The 22894-nt window shown below is 37.6% G+C and overlaps 1 protein-coding gene across 5 annotated transcripts in view; it reads right to left on the bottom strand.

Annotated features, from left to right (window-relative positions):
* EIF4G3 (eukaryotic translation initiation factor 4 gamma 3) overlaps positions 1–22894 on the bottom strand; it is a 177506-nt gene that overhangs the window by 109236 nt on the left and 45376 nt on the right. For 3 of the 5 annotated variants that reach the window (XM_068967770.1, XM_068967768.1, XM_068967769.1), the window contains 2 exons: positions 21165–21270; positions 13071–13907 (listed from right to left, as the gene is read on the bottom strand). In XM_068967770.1, coding sequence (XP_068823871.1) covers positions 13071–13907; positions 21165–21270 — 943 coding nt within the window. Of the gene's footprint in view, positions 1–13070; positions 13908–21164; positions 21274–22894 lie in introns of all 5 variants that reach the window. The other 2 variants (XM_068967767.1, XM_068967766.1) reach the window with 1 other exon arrangement.

Genomic DNA, 22894 nt, shown 5'->3' with positions numbered 1-22894 from the left:
CAAACTATCTACCTAAAGATAAGTGTCAGATATTACCACAAGACTGTCCTCCACTTCAAATCCAACTATAAATTGCAAATTCCAACAATCCCCTCCCTCAGGTTTGTAAGAACAGCTCACAGAACTCAGGGAAACGTTTAATTATGCTTATCAGTTTATTAAAGGGTATGATAAAGAACACAGAGGAACTGCAGGTTAAGAGACACACAGGGGGAGAAGATGTGGAAAAGCCCCAAGTGCAGGAGCTGCCTACTGTCGAGGAGCTGGTGCACCACCCTCCTGACATGTCACCAGGCTGGCGGCTCTCTGAATGCCCTCCTATGGAGGCTTTGTCGAGCAGACACGATCCGCAGTAATCACATTTGCAGCCTCTCTTCTCCCTCTGCAAGACTGAAGAAGGGGCTGGAAATTCCAAGATTCTAATCATGACTGATTAGTCCTGGTTACCAGCCCCACCCAGGAGTCAATCAAGAACCCACCTAGAGTCACATCAATAGAACAAAAGATGCTGGTAGTGTTTTCATCACTTAGGAATTTACAAGGCTTTTAAGAGCCCAATGCTAGGGACAGAAGTCAAAAAAAAGTGTTAGAACCAGAGATGCTTTTAATGTTATCATAAATTACAAGGATGTTAGGAACTTTGTGCCAGGCATCAGAGGCAGAGACCAACATATATTTTATACTACAGACACACCTCAGAGATATTGCAGGTCCAGTTCCAGACCACTGCAATAAAATGAATACAGCAATGAAGAAAGTCACACAAATTTTTTTGGCTTCCCAGGACATGTAATAGTTATGTTTACACAGTGCTGTAGTTGTATGGGTGTGCAACAGCATTATGTCTAAAAAAATTTATATACTTTAATATAAAAATATTTCATTGCTAAAAAATGCAAACAATCATCTAAGCCTTCAGCAAATCATAATCCTTTTGCTGATGGAGTATCATGCCTCGATGTTGATGGCTGCTGACTGATCGAGGTGGTGGTTGGTGAAGGTAGAGACTGCTGCAGCAATTTCTTAAAATGAGACAACAATGAAGTTTGCAGCATCAACTGACTCTTCTTCATGAACAGCTTCTCTGTAGCATGCCAGGCTTTTTGACAGCATTTTACCCACAGAAGAACACTGTTCAAAACTGGAATCAATTCTCTCAAAACCTACTGCTGCTTTATGAGCTAAAATTAAGCAATAATTTAAATCATCTGATGTCATTGCAACAATCTTGCCAGATCTTCACCAGGGCTAGAATCCATCTCAAGAAACCTTTCTGTGCTCATCCACGAGAAGCAGCCCTCATCTGGGAGAGTTTTATCGCGAGATTGCGGCAGTCCAGTCACACCTTCAGGCTCCAGCTCTAGTTCTCTTACAGCTTCTACCACACCTGCAGTGACTCCTCTGCTCAAGTCTTGAGCCCCTTGAAGTCATCCATGAGGGCTGGAATCAATTTTTTCCAAACTCTTATTTGGAAGGAACTCTTCTGGAAAGAATTCACCATTCTGAGTACCCCAAGTAACATTTGTGGTTCGTTGATATTTTGACCTTTCCCCACGATCCACAAGACTTTAAAGTCTTATTATTTAATAAATACATTTGCTGCCGTAGACAGTAATTCCTCTCCTGGATCTGGACAAAGTAAATTGAAAACCTTCTGGAAAAGATTCACCATTCTGGGTGCCCCTATCAGCAATAAGGCTGTTTTGTTATCATTCCTATGTTCAATGAAGTAGTAGTTTCAACTTCATTCAAAAAAGAACTTTTTCTGTGCACTTACAACTCGGCTGCTTGGCACAAGAAGCCTAGCTTCAGACCTATGTTAGCTTCTGACATGCTTTCCTCACTAAGCTTAATCATTTCTAGTTTTTTATTTAAAGTGAGAGACATGGGACTCTCACTCGAACACCTGAAGGCCATGGCAGGGTTATTAATTGGCCTGATTTCAATACTGTTGTGTGTCTCAGGGAATTCGCAGGCCTGGGGGAGGGTGGGGAAGAACAGCTTATGAGTGGAGCAATCAGAATACATACAACATTTATGGATTATGTTCACTATCATACAGTAACATCCAAGATCACTGTAGCAAATATAATAACCATGAAAAAGTTAAAAATATTCTGAGAATTATCAAAATGTGACACAGAGACAAGAAGTGAGAAAATGCTGTTGGAAAATGGGCATCAATAAACTTGCCTGTCAAAAGGGTTGCCACAAACCTTCAATTCGTAAAAAACAAAAACATATATATATATATATATATATATATATATATAATCTGCAAAGTACAATAAAGTACACTATAAAGATATGCCTGTATCTCACAATTGTGCATTTATACAATCAGGCACTAATCACTGCTATCTAACTTTATAAGATCTTCATCAACCCCAGTCATGTCCATTAACACTCCTCCTGTAGTTTCCTTTCTCCTCAACCTCAACTATTGACCTGCGTTCTGTCTCTAGGGATTTGCCTATTCTGGACATTTCATTTAAATGGAATCTATAATACATGGTCTTCTGTGACTTTTTCACTTAGTATAACGTTTTTGTGGTTTGATCATGTTGCAGCATGTATCAGTACTTCACCCCTTTTCTTGACTTAATAATATTCCATATTCTGTACAGATAAACATATCATATTTATCAACTCATCAGTTGATGAAAACTTGGGTTACTTCCGCTTTGAGGCTGCCTGATTTGTTCCCCATTCCTTTTGGTTTTCTATTTCCCCTTCTTGCTATTTTTCTACTTCTGACCTAAACAAAAAGTTAATCATGTTATTATTATCCTCTATTTTAATGGATGCTTATTAAGGATTTCAATGGTATAGACTCTCCTTAAAATTCATATTCTAAGCAAACCGGCTCCCATGCAAACGACAGCAGAGGTCACTTTGAGATGTGTCTGACCACTGTGAAATTAACTGACATAATGGTACTTTGGCCACCTCATGCAAAGAGCTGACTCATTGGAAAAGACTCTGATGCTGGGAGGGATTAGGGGCAGGAGAAAGGGACGACAGAGGATGAGATGGCTGGATGGCATCACCGACTTGATGGACGTAAGTTTGGGTGAACTCTGGGAGTTGGTGATGGACAGGGAGGCCTGGCATGCTGCAGTTCATGGGGTCACAAAGAGTTGGACGTGACTGAACTGAACTGAAGAGTACAAATCCTTTAATCAAAGTTATATATGCATACAGGAACTATTCTAAGGATTTTCTACCATCTCAAGCCCAGAATTTAATTAAGAACTTTTCAGATATTATCATATTCAAGAACTTCTCTCCTCTGGAACATAAATTCCTAAGGGAATCATGACACTCATTTGCTAAAACAGAACATTTGGGCCTGTAATGCTAGTTGAAAATACTACTATTAATAATATGTAACCTTTATAGAGTCCTTAATATGTGCTAGACACTATGCTAAGTGCTTTATATATATAGCACATTTCATTGTCACTACACATGTATGAAGTAAATAGCATTATTATCTTCATTTTCCAGAGAAAATCAATTCAGAGCTAAGAGACCCAGGGTCATAGAGAAAGACACGGGAAAAGGACAAGGCTCAGCAGTGTCTGACTCTGTCGCTTTGCTCTTCATACTATACAGCTGATGTCTAGACTAATCGAATAACACGGAAAGTTGCATTCCGATCTTACGGATATATACTCAGAGAACTGGTGCTGTAACAAAATATAACAAGAAGACATTACAGTCAAAAGTGAGCAGCTTAGTGTTTATCACGAGGGCGAATGTTCCCCAGGGCCTCCCGTAACTCTGAAGGGTTTAAGCAGAAATGCAAGACCACATCTCTACTTCAAAGAGATGCTACTTAGTGGAGAATGAATTTGAAGGGGCCAAAGCTGGAGCCACAGAAATGAGGTATTCATGCAGACGTGCAGGTCTAAGGCAGGAGAAAATGGAGTGGAGAGGACAAATTCAACAACCGTATCAGGTAAAATGAGAGAATCTTGTTAAACGACCATACGTGAAAAAAGAATGACTCAAGGAGGAAATCTGTCAACAGGGAATTCACATTAAGGATTTTAGCTTAATTAAAGCCAGTGCCACTGACATAAAATAAAGAGACTGGGTGTGATTAACAGATGGTTACTTTGGTACTGAATATAATGACTATGGGATTTCCAAGTGGAGATATTTGGCAGGCAATTGGAATGTAAGACAGAAACTAAGAAGAGAGGTTGGAATGGAGATAAAAAAATTCATTAGCACATACCACTGGAGCCATCTACCATTAGATGAAATTACCCATGAACAATGTGTTGAATAATATCAGCAGAATATAACTCAAATATGAGGGAACTTTTGGGGGTGGTGAAACTTGTGTATTTTAACTGGTGGTGATTACATGACTTTACATGTCTGTCTAAATTCACAGAAATTAATGCTAAAAAGTGAATTTTATTGCATATAAATTACAATAAATAAATTTAATTAAAAAAGAAGAGAATGATCAAATAGTATTAAAAGTGGTAAAAAGACCAATATTGTAGCATATTGGGAGCATAAATCAGACTCCATTAGTAACACTGAACAGAGTAAAATCAGAAATGGTAGACTGTTCTTGAGAAGACTGGGTAAGATGAAACATGAGTTTAAGTGGTAACTAAATGGATGTATTGGAGAAGGCAATGGCACCCCACTCCAGTGTTCTTGCCTGGAAAATCCCATGGACGGAGGAGCCTGGTGGGCTGCAGTCCATGGGGTCGCGAAGAGTCGGACACGACTGAGTGACTTCACTTTCACTCTTCACTTTCATGCACTGGAGAAGGAAATGGCAACCCACTCCAGTGTTCTTGCCTGGAGAATCCCAGGGACAGGGGAGTCTGGTAGGCTGCTGTCTATGGGGTCACACAGAGTCGGACACGACTGAAGTGACTTAGCAGCAGCAAATGGACATATAGGAGTGACGGTGCGTTTATGGTCTGAGAGAGAATTCAGCATATTTACAATAAGAAAGAAACCTGGAGACTGAAAAGGGAAGCTAGTAAATTCGTATGAAAGTTTGGATCGAGACAGAGTTGCAGCCCCAACAGAAGGTACAAAAAGGTATACACCGTGCACTCAGTTTCTAACCAGAAGACAGAAACAAAGTCATCTGCTGAGCGTGGGGAAGGCTGGGCTGATTACAGATTTCACAACAGGGAGATCGTAAAAGGAATGGTTGGTGGTGCACAGCATGTGCTTCTACAGGCACTTAAATTCACCGTAGGTAATCTTGTCCAGAGTGCTCTGCCTACTGAAATTTAAGAAAGAAGACAAAGTAAAACACTGTTCTCTAAAGGAAAAGTGGACACGGAAAATCACAGAATTTGGTTAAGAGTATAGATCAGATAATTCTTCCTCTTCCATCTTTGCTCAAATTGCATTTTCTATAGAGGAATACAACCTTAATCATATTATTTAAATGTTATCATTATGAGGGCTTCCCTGATGGCTCAGACAGTAAAGAAACTGCCTGCAATGCAGGAAACCCGGGTTCAAGCCCTGGGATGGGGAGATCCCCTGGAGAAGGGAATAGCTACCTACTTCGGCATTCTCGCCTGGAGAATTCCATGGACAGAGGAGCCTGGCACTAGAGTCAGACACGACTGAGTGACTAACACTTTCACTTTAACTGTTATTACCTGATGGCCCTCCAGCATTTCTTTCCCTGCTTGATTATTTTTATACTACTTAAAACTTTCTAATGTATTACAACTAGGGCAAGGATCACTGAATTCTTCAGTGATGAATCTCAAGTGCCCAGAACAATGTAGAACATAGTGGACCCTCATTAACTATTTGTGGCTGAAACAAATGGGCTTTCAGAACTCCTTTTAAACATGCATAAATGTATACTCTCTAAATCCTGAAAAGGTAAAAAGAACCTTATAACAATGCAAACAGCATGTTAGAAAGAACAATAGAAATGTGACATGAAAGAAGGCTTGGGTTGTAACTCTTCTTGTGACCCTGAAAAACCCAATTTACTTCCATGGCTTATTTTTGTTAATAGCAAAGTAAGAATAATTATATCTCAGAAAGAACTTTAAATCGTAAGATTAATGTTTGTGATACCTAAGAAAAGGTCTTATAAACATGAAAAGATGATTTCATTATGACTGCAACCAAATTACCAAGTACTAATAATACAGCAATAGAAAAGTGGAAAAGAAACACATATTGAAGGAAATGCATTTTGCACATTTTTTCTGTGTTAGTAGTGAAAATTTCCTTTTCAAGATATTTGTCAAGACTACTATGTGCAAGGTGAAGATGTATACTGGAGAAATAGAAAGCTTTTAGCATGACTAGGCTTGCCTGAAAGAGAACAACATTCCCCTAAACTGTCTGGACTACCCTGTCTGAAAGCAAGTTAAGAACAATGGTTTCTTTTCGAAGTAGATTAATTACTAAGTCTGGGGGAAAGTGGTCTGAATTTCGAATAAAGAACCTATGTCTACTCACAGAGATACATATGAGAAGTTAATTAATAACCAATGAATGAAACTTCAAGGCTCATGTTGCAAAGAAATGAACTTTTGTAAATAGTGGGGAAGGGTATACCATTTGAAGAGGCAAAGAGGACCTGTGCAAAATGCTTGCCAGAAAGACTTGGCACATGAGTCTGTGGATAAGCTCTACCATCAGGTAGGTGTCTGGACTCATTCCATAGCATATGAATATAGACAGAATTTAACCCAGTACCAGCGATCTCCAGAGAGTGCTTAAGATTTTACTGTGGAAGGCAACAAGAAGGTAAGAAGGTAAGAATGACAGTGGAGAAATGTACTTTTTAGGCAGCTTCGTTGAAAATATTCTGATGAACAAGGTGGCGAAATCCAGTCATTTCAATTTACTTATGCCTAAGGATCACTCAGACTCAAGCCTCTAGAAAAGGGAGTAAACAGTCCTCACTTTAACAATTGCTCTACTGGAGTTGATAAGCGACACTGAAGTAGGAATGTGTAAGAAGGTCTATCACAAGGTTTAGAAGGTATTTCTCCAGAGGAGAATGAGAAGTTAGGTTAGAAGGGTACACATTATGGGAAGGACTGTGCTCATGGGACTCTCAAACCACTGGGGATCTATTTTCAGCCCCAATAACTAAATATTCCAGGAATAATTTCAAATACTTCTTAGAAAGTTTAAGTCAAACAAAGGCAAGAATAAATTTCAAATTTCCTACTACTGATACAGACCTTCAGGCTGTGGTTTTTAAAATAAGTCTTTTTCAGATTAGTTTACACAAACTAAAAGACTTTATTATCTGCTTACTAAAGTGAGAAGAGCAAAGTGATTGGCTCTACGAATCAGAATTTTATTAACATCTCTTAAAACATACAATCATATTTCCATTTGAGAAATAAATCTCTCGTCTTCAGCCTACAGAAACTGGAAACCATCGTTCAGCCTTAGCTGAGCCTGAACGAATGTAAGGCAAACTCTTGGAAGCCACATAAATAAGGTCAGTTGCTGCTACCTCTGCAACTGCTACAATACTGGGTATGTGGGATGCTGTGTTGTTGTTCGGTCATTAAATCATGTGCAACCCCATGGGCTGCAGCACTCCAGGCTTCCCTGTCCATCCCCAACTCCCAGAGTTTACTCAAACTCATGTCCACTGAGTTGATGATGCCATCCAACCATCTCGTCCTCTGTTGTCCCCTTCTCCTCCTGCCTTCAATCCTTCCTAGCATCAGGGTCTTTTCCAATGAGTCAGTTCTTTGCATCAGGTTGCCAAAGTACTGGAACTTCAGCTTCAGCATCAGTCCTTCCAATGAATATTGAGGAATGATTTCGTTTAGGATTGACTGAATTGATCTCCTTGCATTCCAAGGGATTCTCAAGAGTCTTCTCCAACACCAGAGCTCAGCCTTGTTTACAGTTCAGCTCTTATATGCATACATGACTACTGGAAAAACCACAGCTTTGACTATACAGACCTTTGTCAGCAAGGTAATGTGTCTGCTTTTTAACATGATATCTAGGTTGTTTATAACTTTTTTCCCAAAGGGCAAGCGTCTGCAGTCATCATCTGCAGTGATTTTGGAGCCCAAGAAAATAAAGTCTGTCACTGTTTCCATTGTTACCCATCTATTTGCCAGGAAGTGATGGGACCGGATGCCATGATCTTTGTTTTTTGAATGTTGAGTTTTAAGCCAGCCTTTTCACTCTTCTCTTTCACTTTCATCAAGAGGCTCTTTATTTCCTCTTTGCTTTCTGACATAAGTATGGTGTCATCTGTGTATCTGAGGTTATTGATATCTCTCCCGGCAATGCTGATTCCAGCTTGTGCGTCCTCCAGCCCAGCATTTCACATGATATACTCTGCATGTAAGTTAAATAAGCAGGGTGACAATATACAGCCATGACTAATATAGAACTGGTCCTTTGTTTTATGTCCAGATCTAACTGTTGCTTCTTGACCTGCAAACAGGTTTCTTAGGAGGCAAGTGAGATGGTTTGGTATTCCTATCTCTTTAAATATTTTCTAGTTTGTTGTGATCCACAGAGTCAAAGGCTTCAGTGCATTCAATGAAGCAGAAGTACCTATTTTTCTGGAACTCTCTTGCTTTTTCTATGACCCAACAGATGTTGGCAATTTTACCTCTGGTTCCTCTGCCTTTTCTAAATCCAGCTTGAACAACTGGAAGTTCTCAGTTCACATACTGTTGGGAGTTTAGCTTGGAGAATTTTGAGCATTACTTTGCTAGCATGTGTGATGAGTACAACTGTGCAGTAGTTTGCACATTCTTTGGCACTATCTTTCTTTGGGGCTGGAATAAAAACTGACTTTTTCCAGTCCTGTGGCCACTGCTGAGTTTTCCAAATTTGCTGGCATATTGAGTGCAGCACTTTCACAGCATCAACTTTGAGGGTCTGATATAGCTCAGCGGTAATTCCATCAAATTCTCTAGCTCTGTTCGTAGTGATGCTTAATAAGGTCCACTTGACTTTGCACTCCAGGATGTCTGGCTTTAGGTGAGTATTAACACCATCGTGGTTATCTGGGTCATTAAGTTCTTTTTTGTACAGTTCTTCTGTGTATTCTTGCTACCTCTTCTTAACATCTTCTGCTTCTGTTTTGGGTCCATACCGCTTTTGCCCTTTATTGTGCCCATGTTTTGGAGAAGACAATGGCACCCCACTCCAGTACTCTTGCCTGGAAAATCCCATGGACGGAGGAGCCTGGTGGGCTGCAGTCCATGGGGTCGCTAAGAGTCGGACACGACTAAGCAACTTCACTTTCACTTTTCACTTTCATGCACTGGAGAAGGAAATGGCAACCCACTCCAGTGTTCTTGCCTTGAGAATCCCAGGAGCCTGGTGGGCTGCTGTCTATGGGGTCGCACAGAGTCGGACACAACTGAAGCAACTTAGCAGCAGCAGCAGCAGTGCCCATCTTTGCAAGAAATGTTCCCTTGGTATCTCCCCTTTTGCCTTTTTACATTTCTTTTCTTGGAGGTGGTTTTCATCACTGCCTCCTGTACAATGTTAGAAACCTCTGTCCATAGTTCTTCAGGCTCTTTATCAGATCTAAACCCTTGAATCTGTTTGTCACTTCCACTGTATAATCATAAGGGATTTAATTTAGGTCATACCTAATAGTCTAGTGGTTTTCCCTACTTTCTTCAATTTAAGTCAGAATTTTGCAATAAGGAGTTCATGATATAAGCCACAGCCAATTCCCAGTCTTGTTCTTGCTGACTGTATAGAGCGTCTCCAACTTTGGCTGCAAATAACATAATCAACCTCTTTCGGTGTTGACCATCCAGTGATGGCCATGTGTAGAGTTGTTGGAAGATGGTGTTTTCTATGACCAGTTTGTTCTTTTGGCAAGTTTCGTCCTGCTTCATTTTGTACTTGAAGGGCAAACGTGCCTGCTATTCCAGGCATCTCTTGACTTCCTACTTTGTGGTGTATGTCTCTGTAAAAAAGTTTACATCTGAACACCCATGCGAGAAACAAGAGCTTGGATCTCTACAAAGCAGGGACTTGGAACTGGAATTCTCATAAAAAGCCCTGATACTTCTCTAACAGAGTGAAAAGGATGCTAGAACAAAGACCAAAATAAACCAGTGAACCAACCTAGAGTGATGACAAAGAAAGAAGTTTTGTTTCAATCAGGTGGCAGAGATTCCATTATCTTAAATATTATTATACACAGGGAATGCGTTTACATTGTGGTATGAAGGTTGTTTTAGTACAAAACTCAGATTACATACCGGTTAATGCTCTCCCCAAGACGTGCAGTAACAAATAAACAAAAATCTGCTTTGGGAGGACCTGCCTTTAATATACACATCCAGCAAAGTTCAGCTGAAGATAAATTCATAAAACAAATTTATAAAATATTCCAAGAAGTAACAAACCATGAGCAAAGCCAAAAGACAGATCAGACACCACCTTCTGCCAAAAGAATTTCAAATAATAGTTTTATATCAAGTAGAGACAAGAAAAGTAGAAGAAAAAAATCACTATTATTTTTAAGAGTGAAAAAATTCATGTTACATAGCACGCATGTTATACAGTATCTACACTCATGAAACTGCACAAAATGAATTCCTGAATGGCTAAGTGGGGAACGTTTCTGCACAAATTCTGAAATTCTCTCTTCTTCCCTCACCAAGTATAACAAAACCCATAATAAAAATTTCTAAGACTTAAATCAGTACAGATTTTTTTCATATTTAACTGTTGAAGTGATAGTACAAATCAGGTAAACAAACGTCTCCCCCATCTCTGAGGCTTTTCAGCATAACCTGAAGGTACAAACAATTCTCATTTTATAGGGCTTTCTCTGCAACCCCTAAGTATCCAGAATTGCTGCAATTTGTGCCAGTCAATCTAGTTGCAAGAAAATGTTTCCCATCAGAAGTAATGGACCGTACCCCTTATGTCTGACTTTACCGCTTTAAACCTCTATACCAACTACTATATACTTCGATGCATCACACCTGTCAAAAGCAAGTGGTTTCTGAACCCTGCTTTAAAGTGCTCATCCTCAGCCAGAGAGAATAAGAGCTATTTTCAAAAGTCAACAACAAAAGGCTGATACTGAGCCAAAGTGTTATGATTTTAATAACCTCTCAAAATAAACGAAGTAAACTAAATAAGTGCAAAAAAGACTGAAGTCATTAAGCATATGACAATTTGAGGGGGATAAAAAGAATGATTAGTTAATTTTCATTGCTAACTTTTGTAGCAATAACATTAACAAATATTAATACTGAAATGAGAGGGTCAGGAATGTTTTCGGGAAGTATTACAATTTAAAAAAATGCTAGAGGTACATGGTTTCTTGAGGTTCATTTACTTTGGATTTTGAAGAGTATAAGATATAAAAGGGAAACTCTGAACTTCTAGTTCCTCCAGAATACATTTATAGGTTAAGAAATATCATGAAACTAGAAAAATGCCAAGACACTTTACTTCCTGACATCACCAACATCTACCTTGTCCCTAATCATGCAAAAGATTTTTTTTTCTTTTTGTTATCTTCTGCTTTACAGCTGAGCAAAGGTGCTGGTAACTGATATTACTAATTCCAAGAGCAATCTGCATTTTGGAAAAAAAAATATATCATAGTATAAAGATTACTTAGCCCTAAATTCATTCTGTTTGTCCATTTATCCAGGGGAGTACTCGGCCACTTAAGTGACAAATTGCTTAAAAGAATGAACGAATATCAGGGATGAGTGTAAGTAGTACATCAATGTAGAATTCTGCTTTACACTGATTTCAGTTCTGAGATATAGTCTGTATCTTTGACTTGTATTCTCTATGCCTGCTTTTCCTTTCTATTATTTGTTTGGATGTTTTAAACATTTGACTTCAATAGCCTCTCCTATTTTGGAACTACCATATCACTAGTCGTTGAATGACAACTCACAGGTTGGTAAACGAAGGGAAAAAGAAATCAAGGGTCAAACAAATTACTATTCTCCAACAAACAAATGTTCTTTGGAGGGGCACTCACCTGCAGCCACACCAAAAGTAAAATTGTTTTTTCAAAGAGTAATGAAAAAGCCCCACATCATTGCCCTACCAAGGAAGAAGGTTCCTATAACAGTGATGGCACTATGAATATTGATGGTTACAGAGGCCAGTCTATTGAGGAAACAGGTGATTAATAAACACTTGTGATAAATTTCTCCCAGTCCCAACTGCCTGGCATTGTTTGTTTTCCTGCTCTGCACTCATCTGTCAAACTGAGTAACTTGACAGGTATACAAAGAGCAAATTATACAGTACAGAGCAGTGTCTAGAAGACAGGCTATGCTGACTCGTTAAAAGCAATATTCTTATCGGCTACTGAATCAAGAATAGTTGATAAGCCTCAGATAACATCTGTTCAATATTATAAAAACCTAATGGTTAGATCCATGATTCTAGGTGATGCTACATTAAAAAGAAATAATTCTGAATTCAGAAGCATGTAATACTTTGATCATACTAATGATATTAAATAATGATAAATTAATAATACAGGAAAAGTGAAACTTTAAAAAGAAAAAATGGAAGACCATTATACTTATCTGTGAAACAGAAAGGGTACATTTATTTTCCAGAACTAGTTATAAACCTTTTGACATTCTGATTGCTCTTTTCCTTAAGCAAGATTAAAGAAGAGGTATTGTACAGAGGAATTCGTTTAAGTTAAGGACTGACTAGGTTTTAAAATTCTGAGAAGACAAGATTTGGGACTACAGCCACGCTGGGTTTGATTGGTTTTCATCCCCAAAACAACAAAATTAACCCCAGAGGAAATGATTGCTATGAACGAGGCAAAAACAAAAAACACATGTACAGTGACATATACCTTGGAGGCATTTTGTATATTTGATATTTCATTTGCATTTTTAGACAATGGAGTAATTCTTTGCTGGATGCACTAAAACATAAACACACCACTGAAGAAATCAGACTAGGAATTTCAGCATTCATGTGATGTTTCTGGAAGTCAAGGAAAGTAGCCAATTAAAAAATAACTCAAATACTGCTGCGTTTTCATGTTCAGCAAGCATAATGCAATAAATAACAGAATGACTTACCGGGGACTGGGCTCTTTCTTGAACTTAAGTTCTGAGAATCCACAATCTCTTCTGTTTGCCCATCTGCTTCTACCTCTACTTTGTTCTGAATCTCTTTTGCATCTTCACTAAGGCAAGTTCTTATGTTCTCGTCCTCTTCGAAGACTCTCTGGACTCCGGTGGGACCACTACCAGTATTAACACTAGTGGCAGCAGCAGGAACGATAACTGGTGTGGGAGGAGAAGCTGGAGGAGTTGGAGGAGACGGAGAAAACGAGGGAACTATCGAAGGGGTGATGGGAGTTGGGACACACTCCACTTTCATTTCTTCAGGGGGATTTTCCAAAATCTCCAATTCAAGAGTCAGTGGTAACACCTCCTGTTTTACTATTTCCACAATGCTTTCCGTGGCTGGTAATTTTTCATTAACTCCATTCATTTCATTAATTAGGTTAGTACTAGAAATCAGTGGAATATCATTTGGTGCTACACTACAAGATTTCTTGCATATATCATCATCAATTTCATCTGTTGGTAAAGGATCTGATGCTTCTGTGCAAGATGTGGGGCTGGGAATAGGAACTGTGTCTTCTTTTGAGGAAGAGAGTTCACATCTGTCATCAATTGCAGTGGTGAATATTGGTTGGCTACTAAGAGCAACAGAGGTGGGAGAAGTAATTGTACTTCGAGCAAGTGGAGAAATAGCAGTAGGTGATGGAGGCAGAGGAAGCTCTGGTATGGACTCTATTGCAGTGATCTCAGACGTCGGGCCTGCTTGTTCTTTCTTCTCTCCACTAAGGGCTAGCCTAAGGACTGGGGAAGGAGTCTTTAACACTGGATCTGGTTTTGGCTTCTCTTCTGGGGAAGAAAAAAGAAAGCGATTTAAGAATAATTTTTGGATCAAAGATTATATTGTATTATTTGGGGATAATTCTTTTAATCTCTTATTCTAAAACATGAGCAGTAGAAGACAGATCAAAATATTATTTTGCCACTCCCCAAACACTGCATATTTCTTTTCTATTTTCTGTTACTACTTATCCTCCAACACATATAAAGTTTATTTTGAAGTAAGAGGAGTTAATTTATCAAATGATTATATCAAGAATACAATGGAAAAATCTCATCAAAACTAAAAGGAAACAATTCTTGGGATGAGAATAGGGCTTTTCTTTAAGGTAGAGAGATCTTCTGTGTAAAATTTTTCTATCAAGGATACGCTATAGTGGCGGGACAGGACAGTTTAAGGGAAAATAGCTGGAGATTAAATTAGACACAGATATTATTTTTTATTCTACATATTTCTGCATGGAGGGAGATTTTTATAAACAACTTGTATTACTTGCATAAAAAATTATTTCAAGAAAAATTATCATGGTGTCATTATTATCAGTGAAATCTATTATCAGAGAAATCAAGTTCCTGAACATAAAAATTCATTGAGATGTTAATTTAACTTATATTTCTTAAAAGAAGCATATAACTAGAAATAGTGTTAAGGAATAAAACCAGAGATTTATCTTATATCTTCAATAGTAAAAAAAATACATACATATTCTTTAAAGAGAAACCAAAGTTACTATTCAGACTATTAAGTCCAATTTAAAAAAACACTTTATATGAGAATAATATATAAAACGTGTCTACAAACAGACAGAGAAAGAATGAGAGTAAGAGTGATAAATCAATAATCATAATAAAGGTACCAGAAAAATGAAAGAAATGCTAACTCATGAAAATTTCCATATTTTAAAATTCCAGGTAAACAAATATGTGATTCATGCCTAGGAAGATAAAATCAGAGGACACTTAAGATTGTTCTGTTTAGGAAGTACAAGACTGGAAACCAAACAGGCTCCAGTGGTAAAAACAGATATTCATGAGTATGTTCACCAAACGCAAACAAAAATTTTAAGCTCTGCTAAAAGACAAGCTAAACTGAAAGGGACTTCACTTTCTCTGCCAAAAATCTTTATGCATCAGTGAGACTGAGTGTTTGCAATAAACTTCAAGTAAGCCTGTCAAAGAAAATATGCTCATTAATCAGATAAACAGATGGCAAAATTAAACTGTTAAAGGCTAATTCATTCACTGCAACTACTTTTATTGGCTTTAAAATTCACTTCAATTGATGGGCTTAGCATCCAGTGTTTCCAAAACTCTGCCTATTTACTATAATGGAGAAATAAGGTCAATCGGTTCTCAAAGCCAAATACCTCAGACTAAGTTGCCTGGGCAAGAGACAAAAACATTTCAAAGAAACACATCTATTATATTTATTACATGTAATATGTATTTATTAAAATATCCCAAATGAATTTCCAATTCACTGGAATAACTGCTACAAGGGTCACTCACATTGTAAGATACCACTTTTAAAGCACTTCAGTATATTAACCACCCTTTATGACCACCAAATGAAACCTAGATGAATCAAACATTAGAAAAGAGCAAATCTCATATTAACGAGACTATATCAATTCAATTATTAATTTATGAGAGTAAAAAAATCAAACAAAAGCAGACTTGTGAAACTTCTATATACTCTTTAGAAATATCTAACATTAATAAAGAAAACTAGAAACAAAATTTTAAAATTATTTTTGTGAGCTCCTTATTCTGAAATAAGTCCTTTAATGAATTCATTACAGTTTTAATACAGAAAGCTAAAAGAAATAACAGATCACAAAGACATTAGTTTTATTTCTCTAAGAACTTTTACTATTAAGAGTATGCTTTGAAGAGCCATGATAGTCTGAAATCTAATATATGCATTCAAAATGTTTATACTATTTGGCCATTTTTAGGAATCTGTGGGAATTTCATCTTGAATAATTTTTTTAAGAAAATAATCACTGAAGAGTGAGCAAAGACAGAGGTGTGGAATATTTAAAGCAACAATGTTTATAAGAGCAAAAGTAGGAAAATAAATTAAATGTCTATCAATAAGGGATTTGTTAAAGAAATAATGGCCTGGGAATATAATAGCATATTATTGCAATCATTTAAAATAAGCTTTTAAAAGAGTATTTAATGACACAGAAGGGTGTTTATAATAAAAGACACTTTTTAAACAAACAGGGCACAACTGCATGTAGAGAATAAACTACTGGTGAAAACAACAGCAAATATAATACTAACATAGATCCATATGAGAAGGCCTAGAGTTACACACACGCTACAATACGGATAATGAGGCAGATAGTTTTTCTTTCTGCTTAACCAGTTTCTATAACGAAGGTCAAATTTATAAAAAGGAAAAACTGCTCCCTTTATTCTCACAGGGTAGTGCAACCAATCACCTAGATGGGCGCCCTTTGGTTGTCAGGAGCTAGAGAGGATAGAGTGTTACTATCACTTAGTGGGGAGAGGCCAGGAATGCTAAGTATTCTGCTATTTGAGGGACAGTCTCATTTGACAGAGAACAGTCTCATCCTAAATTTCCAAGGTGCCCTTATTGAGCTACACTGGTATAACAACTTGTTGAATTTACAACAGAATACCATTCATTGCATACCTACTGTGTATCAAGTGCTTTTAAAACATACTAAGGCACAGGTAACTTTTATTTGTATTTAATTATACATACCATATCCCCAATACACTGGACTGAATGCACTTTTTCAAACATTGTTCAATCATTTAAGCTGTGTCTCTACACTATCAACACCAACTCAAAGTGTTAATTCACTCAACAATCTTTCTATTGATATAAATCAAGTTGAGATCTTCCTTTTTTTATCAAGTACCAAAACAAATGGGAAATGACATATTTGTCTGAAAACTTGGTCTGCATGTAACTAGTCCAGCTGTGAACATCAGAACAGAAAGCCAGACCATTATGGCAGCTAATATTTATTAAGCACTTAATATGAGCCAGGAAACGTAAAATACCATATATACTTAATGTCCTCTAAGTCTTATAATCACCAGTGGAATAAAAACTATCATGTTCCTAATTTACAGAAAGGGTTTTAAAAATTAAAAGTGCAAGAAACTGAAACTGATTTCAAATTCAAAATTCTTCCAATTCAGAGGGGGAAAGGCAGTACTATGGAAAAAGAAGTATAAAAGTGAATCAAACTAGTGGGAGACTTTGGGGATAAAATGGGATCCCAGTACAAACCATCAGTAATATTTCCATCAAGAAAGAAAAACCAATCTGAACGTAGAATACAGAATTAATTGTTTCTGAGGATAATGTAACAACTTTTCAAACAGTGTAGTTTTGTATTGTACTTTAATTTCAAAATGAATCTACAGTTAAGTAACTTTTTAAAATACTTTAACTGCAAAAAAAATTATCTGAAAAATGATGAACCCTTTCTAATATTATTTGAATTACATACATTTAGTTTAAAAAAGAAAACTATCCTGAAAACTATTATACATATTGACAAGTTATGGACAGAATTAAAAACAGAAAATCAGTATTATTGAGTTTTCTGGAGAATAGTTAGTACTAGAGGAAGAAAGCAGTAGTCCCAAAAAATTACTGTAAGCCCTATGAAATATATCTAAAATGGAAGTTATTCCTTGATCAAGGTGAAGTGAAGTGAAGTTGCTCAGTCATGTCCGATTCTTTGCGACCTCATGGACTGTAGCCTACTAGGCTCCTCCATCCATGGGATTTTCCAGGCAAGAGTACAGGAGTGGATTGCCATTTCCTTCTCCAGAGGATCTTCCTGACCCAGGGATCGAACCCAGGTCTCCTGCACTGTAGGCAGACGCTTTACCGTCTGAGCCACCAGGGAAGTCCAAGGTAATGTCAAACATTTTTTAATTCACCCAAATTCACATCAAACATCAACTTGAAATGCTGATTTCATTATTCAACTTTCAACTAGGCCTAAAAGAAAAAAATGAGAGGAAACAAAGTATTTTGCATTTCTTCTCTCGTAAATCAATGCCTAAATGTCACAAGATACACAGGTATCTCCTAATCCAAGAATCTTAGGTCAGAGCTACCACCATCAAAATATTATGAATTCTTAGTATCATACATCAATCTACAGAGAAAGCCAGCATAAAGAAAACATTTTAAGGCCTCTCTGCTTGGTAATTCTTAAGTATGTTTAGCATAATTATAACTAGCAAAAAAGATTCAGTTTAGTTTAGTTCAGTTCAGTCGCTCAGTCGTGTCCGACTCTTTGCAACCCCATGAATCAGAGCACGCCAGGCCTCCCTGTCCATCACCAACTCCCGCAGTTCACGCAAACCACGTCCATCGAGTTGGTGATGCCATCCAGCCATCTCATCCTCTGTCGTCCCCTTCTCCTCCTGCCCCCAATACCCCCCAGCATCAGAGTCTTTTCCAATGAGTCAACTCTTCGCATGAGGTGGCCAAAGTACTGGAGTTTCAGCTTTAGCATCAGTCCTTCCAAAGAACACCCAGGACTGATCTCCTTTAGAATGGACTGGTTGGATCTCCTTGCAGTCCAAGGGACTCTCAAGAGTCTTCTCCAACAACACAGTTCAAAAGCATCAATTCTTCAGCGCTCAGCCTTCTTTACAGTCCAACTCTCACAACCATACATGACCACTGGAAAAACCATAGCCTTGACTATAAGGACCTTCGTTGGCAAAGTAATGTCTTTGCTTTTCAATATGCTATCTAGGTTGGTTATAACTTTGCTTCCAAGGAATAAGCGTCTTTTAACTTCGTGGCTGCAATCATCATCTGCAGTGATTTTGGAGCCCAAAAACATAAAGTCTGACACTGTTTCCCCATCTATTTCCCATGGAGTGATGGGACCAGATGCCATGATCTTCGTTTTCTGAATGTTGAGCTTTAAGCCAGCTTTTTCACTCTCCTCTTTCACTCTCATCAAGAGGCGTTTTAGTTCCTCTTCACTTTCTGCCATAAGAGTGGTGTCATCTGCATATCTGAGGTGATTGATATTTCTCCCGGCAATCTTGATTCCAGCTTGTGCTTCTTCCAGCCCACTGTTTCTCATGATGTACTCTGCATAGAAGTTCAATAAGCAGGGTGAAAATATACAGCCTTGACGCACTCCTTTTCCTATTTGGAACCAGTCTGTTGTTCCATGTCCAGTTCTAACTGTTGCTTCCTGACCTGAGTATAGGTTTCTCAAGAGGCAGGTCAGGTGGTCTGGTATTCCCATCTCTTTCAGAATTTTCCACAGTTTATTGTGATCCACACAGTCAAAGGCTTTGGCATAGTCACTAAAGCAGAAATAGATGTTTTTCTGGAACTCTCTTGCTTTTTCAATGACCATGCAAAAGAAATGACATCTTGAACCCCGAAAATTCTTAACTCAGACTGAAAGTAATCTGAATTACTCAAGACTGCTTGATCAATAGGAAGTAGCCTTCCACAATACCTATGAACTGCCCTCCTGCAAGGTGAATGGTTTTAATACTAAAAAATTTAACTTTAAACATGTTATGAGTCTCCAACTCTGAACACTGCTGAAAGTAGTATTTGACAGTGCAACTTGTAGAAGTATTCCAAAGATTTAGGATACGTTACTTATGTTGTGACCTAGAATTATTTCATTAAACAAAATTTAGGCTTGTCTATGTTCAATACTAGGCTACTGAATACTAAAGGGAAAGAATACCATACTACTTTTGCACACTATAAAATAACATCAAAACCATGCATTACAAGTTTGTGAGAGTGATTAACTTGTAGTCTAGTGAAAAAACAATAGTACTAAATACCTCCATTTTCATTATTTGCCAAATCCAAAGCTTTTTAAAGAATAATTTTTAAGAAGTATAGAAAGTACACATCAGCTACAGAATAATAGGTATCTGGAAGAATAAATAATTCAAGAAAATAGAAAACACATATGATTTTAATCATTCTTAGAATAAAGTCAGAAACATTATAAAAGCATGAACATAGTAACCTGCTTCCCCCTGTACCTAATGAATTCTCCCTTTTAGCTAAAAGGTCAACCTAAATCCAACTATGCAGGAAAGAAGGAGAGGCTATGATATCCCACTTTCTGGCATGAGATTTTCCTTCCAAGGAAATCTTTTAATCCAATCTTTTAATCCAAGAGGTAATATGTGTACTTATTTCACCAAACATTTGGTCCCTTATGTCCAAGGTTAATAGGGGAGACTTTAGTATGATTCTGGACAATAATAATGGCTGTAATTTTGTTGCTGTTGTTCAGTCACTCAGTCATGTCCAACTCTTTGCAACTCCATGGACTGCAGCACAACAGGCTTCTCTATCCTTCACCATCTCTCAGAGTTTGCTCAAATTCATCCATTAAGTCAGTGATGTCATCCAACCATCTCATCCTCTGTTGTTCCCCTTTCCTCCTGCCTTCAATCTTTCCCAGAATCAGGGTCTTTTCCAACTAGTCAGCTCTTCACATCAGGTGGCCAAAGTATTGGAGCTTTAGCTTCAGCATCAGTCCCTCCAAAGAATATTCAGGGTTGATTTCCTTTAGAATTGACTAGTTTGACCTCCATGCAGTCCAAAGGATTCTCAAGAGTCTTCTCCAACACAATTTGAAAATTTACCAGGCTGTAATTTACTAAGTGTTTTTCCAATGGTTGGTATGTTCCCATAACAACTCTATAAGGAAGCTATTCCTCATTCCATTTAGTAAATGAAGAAATTAAGATATTCAGCATAATAACTCATCAAGACCAAATACTACCGGATGCAGTCAGGATCTGAACTCAGTACTACCTTCAACTGAGGCTACAGAAGCCAAGCTTGTTAAGAAGTAACGTTTTATGTTTTTAAAAATAGTAAGATACACATGAACACGCTAAACTTACAAACAGAAATTGCTGTTCTGACAAAGCAATATATACATCGATTTATCTTCCTCAACCTTGTTCCAAAAAAACAATTTAAGGCAGCTAAGCTTATACCTATAAATACACATTTGACAATGAGGCATTACCAAAATGTAGGAAAAACTTTTACTCATCGTACCATACCTACTTTACTTTCTTAGAGGTAGAACACTTTGATTTTCTATCTCAAAGCTTTGCTATAAAAGTGGGGATTCTAGATAATCCTCATGTTTTATTCTTACTTTTAAATGATGAGGCAACATAATTAAGTTTTCTAGAAAAAGAGAACAAAGGTAAGAGGGAGGAAAACAGTCGTGCACAAACCTTGCTTCTGGTCGCTCGCTGCAGTGACAGGGGTGCTGGCAGCAAGATGAGCGCTCTCCACAGTCCCATAGACCACAGGGCTGTGCTCGGGGACCTGGCTGGGCAGCTGCTGGGATTTGAAGTACAAAAAAGGGTGATAATGAGCGTGCGAACATAAAAACTAGCAACATGGAACCCAAGCAAGTGGGGAAGACAAAGGCAGGAGGTCACAAAATTTAAAACAAAAACAAACAAACAAGAAAAGCAAGGAAAAAATATATAGGCCAGTTTAATAAATTCAAAAAGTATATGGGAAGACAAGGAAGGAAAGGAAAAGAGGCAGCAAGAAAGGGGGGAGGGGAAAGAGATGATTAATATTAACCATAGCAAGAGAAGACCGCACAACAATTATTAGTACAATGCATTCTCCAGTGTTCCTTCTAAGGACAGACTTTCAACTTAACGACAGATGTCACATCTGAGAAGGAATTCAGCATCTTCTCAGTTAAGACCAATGGGAATTGGCCAACTTCATTTATAAATTACCTAGCAAAGTATTGATAGTTCATCAGTCAAAACCAGGACAAACAAAACATGATGGGTATTAAAATCAGTTACTGATTCAAGAAAACAATAGAGAATGGTGATTCTTATCATTTGTCCATATAATCATAGAGGTGAAATGCAACTTGGAAAGCCTTTAAAGGAACTTTCGCCTTAAAATGTCTTTAGATTCTGGGTCAAGGATGATATAGTCTCACAGGCAGAAAGCTGAGTAAAATATCTGGCTTTTCACAGGTAAGAGAAAACCCTTCTTTGCACTCAGCCAGTATATGGAATGAAAATGTCCATCAAAATCCTAGCAGAGTAGGCTGAAAAACACTGCAGCCAAGTTTCACTTAGAGGGAACAAGAATTACACAAGAAAGAACAAGAACATTCAATCTACATCACATTCCAGTTAGGTATTTGTTCTGGACTTGAGGGTTACACAACAGCCACACAAGAAAGCAGTGTCTCTCCTCGGAGATCTAAGGTCAATTTTTCATAGCTATAATCGTCCACATCAAATTCTACCAGTGCTATCAGAGCAGAGCTCCCTGCACAATCTGACTTTTATTTTTTTGGAGGGTAGGGGGAAATTCGGGGTAGATAGGGCCACTTAAAAGTAGGAGTTTATGAAAAATATATTTGAATCAGTATGTCTCACAGAGTATAGGAACATAAAATGAAATGAGTTCAAACATCTATTATTTATAATGTCATTTAACTAACTGCTTTTCATGATGTACAATGTGCATGATTTATGTAAGACTATACATGATGTACAAAATAACATATAAAAACACAGAAAATAGTATTATTTCACTTCTTCATTATAAATCATGAAAGTACTTACATTCCACAATTTCTTCTAAATGAAGACCACTAAAATTATATTTCCATATGTAAAAAATGAAGAGTTTCTATTTTCAACTCTGAATCACTGACAAATGGATAGTAATACCATGATTATTCTACTCTGAATTCTTAGTTCCAGTGGGAAAAATTTTTTATTATTAAAATTTAAAAGTTAGGAAGCAATCACAGCTGTAAGGGAAAATAACAGTCACTCCTCTGTACTCAGAGATGCGTGACCCACAGATATGCAGACTCGACTGTACTACTCATTTTACTTTTTAGACTTTTATAGACTTAAACATTTGCAGATTTTGCTATCTGTGGGGGTTCTGGAACCAATCCCCTGTGGAT

The sequence above is a fragment of the Capricornis sumatraensis genome, chromosome 3, assembly GCF_032405125.1.
Source record: "Capricornis sumatraensis isolate serow.1 chromosome 3, serow.2, whole genome shotgun sequence".
Taxonomy (NCBI): Eukaryota; Metazoa; Chordata; class Mammalia; order Artiodactyla; family Bovidae; genus Capricornis; species Capricornis sumatraensis.
The sequence above is the reverse complement of the archived record's forward strand: the minus strand, read 5'-3'. Positions and strand labels throughout refer to the sequence as shown.